The sequence below is a fragment of the Apis cerana genome, linkage group LG4, assembly GCF_029169275.1.
Source record: "Apis cerana isolate GH-2021 linkage group LG4, AcerK_1.0, whole genome shotgun sequence".
NCBI lineage: Eukaryota > Metazoa > Arthropoda > Insecta > Hymenoptera > Apidae > Apis > Apis cerana.
Window position 1 is genome coordinate 11,253,154 of NC_083855.1, and position 6,000 is coordinate 11,259,153.

At 50.9% G+C, this 6,000-nt stretch overlaps 1 protein-coding gene across 7 annotated transcripts in view; it reads left to right on the forward strand.

Moving 5' to 3' along the window:
* The window catches only part of LOC107996054 (dachshund homolog 2), a 136,140-nt gene extending 131,267 nt beyond the window's left edge, over window positions 1-4,873 (forward strand). For 4 of the 7 annotated variants that reach the window (XM_062074156.1, XM_062074158.1, XM_062074157.1 and 1 more), the window contains 2 exons: window positions 945-1,031; window positions 2,340-4,873. In XM_062074156.1, the coding sequence (XP_061930140.1) occupies window positions 945-1,031; window positions 2,340-2,392 (140 nt within the window). In that variant the 3' untranslated portion in view covers window positions 2,393-4,873. The remainder of the gene's footprint in view (window positions 1-944; window positions 1,032-2,339) is intronic. The other 3 variants (XM_062074161.1, XM_062074162.1, XM_062074163.1) reach the window with 1 other exon arrangement.
* The last annotated feature ends 1,127 nt before the right edge of the window (window positions 4,874-6,000 follow it).

Genomic DNA, 6,000 nt, shown 5'->3' on the forward strand with positions numbered 1-6,000 from the left:
CGCGCGGATAAGGGCGCCAGAGGTAATTTGGCTCAGTGAAACGCAAACACACCCCCCCTCCTCCCTCCGTAGGAATATAACAGCCCTGACGAACGCACGAATTCACACCCACGAAACAGCCCTCAGCTATTGTTGCGCAAAGCATAATGGAATCTCGGCCCCAAAGTCTCCGGCCCCCGCGACTCGTGCTACGAATTCTCTCCGTCTCCTACGAGTCGGTTAACTCGGATTTAATGGCCTTGCAATTGGATTTTACCATTGCTCGTTTGCCCAAGGAGCCGCCATTTCACGCTTCCCGATTATACGCGTGCGCTCCCTCCCTCCCTCTCTCTCTCTCTCTCTCTCCTTTCGCGGCTAATCCTTTCGATCTCGCTCGAGGCGCGAGATTCTCCTGGATCGTCCTCTTTTTCTTCCAATCTCGTTCCTCCTCGATGAATCCGATCGGTTTTTCAATTTTCCGCGAGAAAGGGACCCTCTTCCCTCTTCTTCCTCTTCTTCTTCTTCTTCTTCTTTTCTCGGTGAAGGGAGGAAGGGGCGGCTCGACCACAATCGCGGCGGGCTTAACGAAGTAGACCGAAACGAGGATCCCGGGCCGCGGTTAATTCGGCGCGATATCATTAAAGGGACATTTTCCAGTTTTCACCCCTAATCCTTGCGGAATTCAGTGAGCAAACCCGCGGCCCTTTCACGCCTGCCTTCGTCCGTTATCCCCTGTCCCGTCCCATCATCTCCTTCCCCCTTCGCTTCCGCCGCTTTTCCACTAATTACCGCTCCGTTTCATCGTTCGCGTTCACGCCTCGACGAATTTCGACGCCAAGATCGGCGTCGCGATCCACGCCCCTCCCCCTTCCTCCCGAGAGACGAGCAACACATTCCCACGATTCCTGCGCACGCACGACCACAAGATAACCAACGAATTTTCTCTGTTTTTTTCCCTGTCGCAGAATCGCTGGTGCAAGAACTCGAGCTGGAGAGAAAATCGCGGCAGCACCAGGCGGCCGAGAGGGACCAAGTCAAGTCTCCTCTTCAAGGTGGGTTCGCCGACTCGACCTCGTCGCCGTCCATCTCGGCCAAATACTTGACGTGGATCGAGTCGAGGTGTAAAAATTACGCGGACCGATTCTGAGCAAATACCCTTCCACCCGCGGAACACCGTAATAAACCTCGATTCGTCTTGATCGTCGGCCGCCGATTTCTTGCGAACGACGAGCCCAACTTCCTTCGATCTTTAATTAGAAAGTCTCTCGAGGGGGGAGTGGGGCAGAGCGAGAGAGAGAGAGAGAGAGAGAGGAGATTGGGAATCGAGGAGGGTGTGTTTCTTACAACAACGGCACACGCCGCCCGATTCGAAACTTGGCATCGCCTCTTGCCTCGCGTGCAAACTTGTACAAAGTTAGGAGAGGAGAGGAGGGGGCAAAAACGGTGTAACCGGTGTGGCGCGCCATTTCGACGCTCTTTCTCCTTCTCTCTTTTTCTTGCGCCGCTCCTCGGATCTCCTCCTCCCCCTCCCTCCAACGCTGCTTCGTAAATAATCGTTTTTCTCTCCGCGAAACCGAGATCCACCGCGGCTTGCTCCAGCCGCTTAACGAGTGGTCCCCTTAATTGGCTTCCTTAGAGTCTCCGCTCTTCATCGGTCGAACGCAATCGTCCCTCCTCTCCTTGGGTTTAGGCCGAAATTAGCCAACGATTTCGAGAAATTTCCATCTGCAAACGACAGGCGATAGACTATCGAGGGCAGGAACGCGGTTCTCGAGAGAATAAAAATTCCTCTCGCTCGGCGAGAAAGTATTATTCTCTTGGCGCGGATGTGAGAGAGAGAGAGAGAGGGAGAAGAAACGGAGTTAAATCGAGATCGGTGGACTATTAAGGAGCTCGCTGGTGATTTTCAATCATAAGCGACAGTTGGATAAAAAGTCGAGTGGCGGCTCGGATCACAAAGGCGCCCTAAGGGCCCCCGATGAGTCGACCGGTCTCGTATCCACGAACGCGTATCCCGATAGGTCTCTCTCTCTCTCTCTATCTTTCCTTCCCTCCCCCTCCCCTCCCCCTCAAATGTTCGTCCACGTCTCAAGAGGGAAGGATAATTAGTGAGCGGCGCCTCTTCCACCCGAACGATCATCGAATCATTCGCTCGGCCTTCCCCCCTTATTCGCGAATCGGCCTCGATCGCCTTCATCCGCGAAATCAAATTTCGATCGAAACGGAATTGAGATCCTCGATCGACGTAAAATCGACGCGACTCCCGTGCCATCCCATCGCTCCCTTCCCCCCTTCCTCCGTTCAACATCTCTCGCCGTTGGAGACACTCCCGAACTCTTGACCGCCGCTTACTGTTTCAGAATCACGGACGGGTTATTACAAGAACTCGGTTCTGTTCACGAGCGCAACCTAGAAGAAGAGGGCGGAGGAAGGAAGAAGAGGGGCAGAGCGCGTTCCAGCGAGCAGCCAAAACGAGTGAGATCGAGATCGATCGGTGGATGGGAACGCAGCGAGGGGGGAAAGTGTGCGCCGAGTTGTGGCACGCGCCCCCGCCGTCGAGGATATCGGCCAAATCGATCGAAATCCACGCGATCATCCGTGCTCGCCGGGGGAGAGGGGGAGAGGGGGAGAGGGAGAGACTCTTCGTCGTGTGATTTCGCGCGATCCTCGTGGGAGGAAACGGCCGCGACGTCTAACGATCCGTCGAATCGAACGAGTATCGAGACACGTGAACGTCCCCGTGAAAGGAAGGGGAACACAGTTTCCGAGAATATAGAATATACGTTTACGAGAACTCGGCGAGGAAGAAGGAGAACAAGAAGAAAAAGAAGAAGAAGAAGAAGAAGAAAAAGAATAAGAAGAAGAGGAGGAGGAGGAGGAGGAGGAGAAGTGCGCGCGCGAGAATCAAAATGTCGCGAGTTCGCTCGTCGAAGAGCGTTGGAGAAGAAGCCTCGATCGAGGTGCCACGCGATGGACCGATTTCGATCAACCGAGCGAGAGGCGGTCGACTTTGGGGTCGAGATGGAGACACATATCAATGAGAAAAAAAACACGAGGCGATGTAAAGCGTGTATTCCTTTCTTTCTTTCTTTCTTTCTTTCTTTTTTGTTCTTTTCTTTTCTTCTTTTCCTCCCCCGAGTATTCGTTCCATCGTTTCCGGAACGGCGTTACGCCGCCCTGTTCGATGGTTCGCCACGGTGAGAAACCTTCCCGTTCGCCGGGAACGAATGCCACACGTATACCACGTATACCGTGTATATCGATTTACCCAGGGACGAAAAAAAAAAAAAAGGAAAAAAAAGTCGAAAGATCCGCGCGTCGCCGTCGCGTTTTTCTTTTCTCTTTTTTCTTTTTTTTCTTTTTTTCCCTTTTTTTTTTTTCTCCCCCTCATCGAAGCGATAATTTGAACGCGAAAAAAGTTGAGTCTTTGCACCGACGATTCATGCGACGATTATTATTCATCGGCGTGGCGAAAAAAAAAAAAATATATTTCTAAAGACTGCTTGAGAGTGCGTGCGCGCGTGCATGCGTTCCTAGAGGTACCTATCTCCTAATTATCGACCGATTCTTCAATTAGATAATCGTGATTAAGCTGTGCGGACGATCGGGCGCACCCTCTCGGTTTCGAGTATTATTATCATTATTATTAATATTATTTTACCCGAGGGCGGTGTGCCAGGCTCGAAGGCTCGATCGTCGACGGTCGTCGGGGGGGAGGGGGGAGAGATGAGGGGCGCGAGTGGGGAGGAGAGGGAGCAGGAAGTGGAAGAAAACGCACGGTTTTTCGAGGCGACGCGGCCTCGTCGACGCGCTCCGATTTCAACTTTCCTCGTTCGAAACAGCGAGAGACCCGTTTATACACACCGCGATTACGCCAGACTCGGGATTCGACGAGCCGCGACTCGATTTATCCTGTATCATATAGAAAGAGGGAGGGGGTTGCGTGGATGTGCGAATGAGAGAGAGAGAGAGAGAGAGAGAGAGTGAGAGAGAGAGAGAGAGAGAGAGAGAGAGAGAGAGAGAGAGTGAGACTTTTCGAAGAGGAGAAACGTGACGAGAATCAGAGACGATTCGCGAGGGCGAAGCTGAATTAGCGATTTAGGACGATAGAATATACGCTTCGACTCGATGGAAGGAATCGAGCGATAAACCGAGTGTGCGCGTGCGAGAGAGAGAGAGAGAGAGAGAGAGGGAGAAAGCGGAGGACGATGAAAAGAAAAAAAAACGATTAATTCTTGGATGCGTTTTAAAAAAAAAAAAAAAGAATCGTAACACCTTATTTATATAAATAAACTTAGTTACTACCGTCGACAAGTAAGGCTAATGCATATTGCGTGTGTCCCGCGTTTGCGTTGATCGGCCGCAGCTCGGCGAAATATTTCCTAGGTGGGACGTGGACGAATGAACGCGCGGTCGAAGGTGGAAAGGGGAGGGAGGGGGGAGGGGGCGCCCGAGAATCGAACCGCGACCAATATTTCCCCGAGGCCGATCCCCGTATTTAAGATCCATGTACAAAGTCTTTTGCCCGTAAGGTTCTTGTGTTGTAAAGTTCACATAATCATAGTGTCTAGATCGTACGTACCGGCTAAAGCCCGTTAAGACGATGCTACACGTAGTGAAACGAGAATTTAACCACCGATAGCTCATCTGTATTTGCCATCGCCGCTACCAGAGATCGATCGATCGATCGAACGAACGAACGAACGAACAAATTCGGGGTTCGAAATTTTGTCTCGCGATCGAGAGTCGCCGATTCGAGGACTCGATTCGAAGGGAAAGGGAAAAAAAGAAAAAAAAAAATTGTCCGCTCTGTCGCACGTGCGATTCGAGAGAGAACGAGAGATACGTGGTGGTCTCGCTGCTCGAGGGTGAGGAGAGAAAAAAAAAAAAGAAAGGAAGAAGGTTCGACGATCGGCGATTCTCGATCGGCGAGATCGGGTTGAATTCATTCGCGAGAGAAGCGAGAGAGAACAAAAAAAAATAAGAATAATAATAATAATAATAACGATATACGCAGGAAAACGGGGTGGGTATACGGGGCGGGTTGCGTACAGGGGAAAAATTCGTGGGTCGGGGGGTCGGGTGGGGAAAAAAAACCAGTATCACCGCACTACTGTGTAATACGCGATGACGACGAGCGATGACGATTTCGCGATCGGACTTATACAATCTAGTATCGAGGCAAAAAAAAAAAAAGTGTATTCATTGTAATTCAGCATTATTACCTATAAATAAATAGTTGTTATTGTAAAAAAAAAAAAAAAGAAAAATGTGTGGATACTACTCGTTGGATACCTTTCTGCCATCCCGTTCCTTCGCCCTTCCGAGAACGCTTCGTGAGAACGTTGTACACATCAGAAAGGATCAGAACGACGAGAGAAAATAAGGAGGAGGAGCGAGGAATGGAAAAAAGAATGGAAAAAAAATGTAGCGAGGTAAGTAGTAAGTGAATACTTACTTACATAGAAAAATGAGGGGACGAGGGAGGCGAAAGGAAAAGGAGGTGGAGGCGAGGACGGCGTTCACGTTACAATTACCGGATTCCAGGCGATAGATTCGTCGGGGTTTGGTCCCGCCGCGTTCAGATTAAAGGGTGCAACTGCTAAGGCAGGCGACTACGGGAGCGTGCGACGATGCATTCTTATCAATTTCCAAGCGCCCTAACGACCCGAGGCACGCGACGGGTGCCCATTGGTCGAGGCAGGCTCCACCCTTTCGACAGGGAATATATTTTAATAATAAATAACGACGATCCGGCTTATGGTCTCGCGGTCTCCGCCAGGGAGTCGGAGTCGTCGAGTCGTAACCACTTAATTAAATCGCCGCGCGAACGTCTTAATAGGCCCTGGCCACGACTCACCTTCGATCTATGCACGCGTTTCGCTTTACGCGTAGTCACGTTACTCCATGGACTGGAAAGGGGAGGAGGAGGGGAAAAATCTAGCCTTTTTAACCTCCCTGTGTAAGTATATATATACATACGATCGGAACCTCGGGCCGATGAAACGAGAATCCAACGAG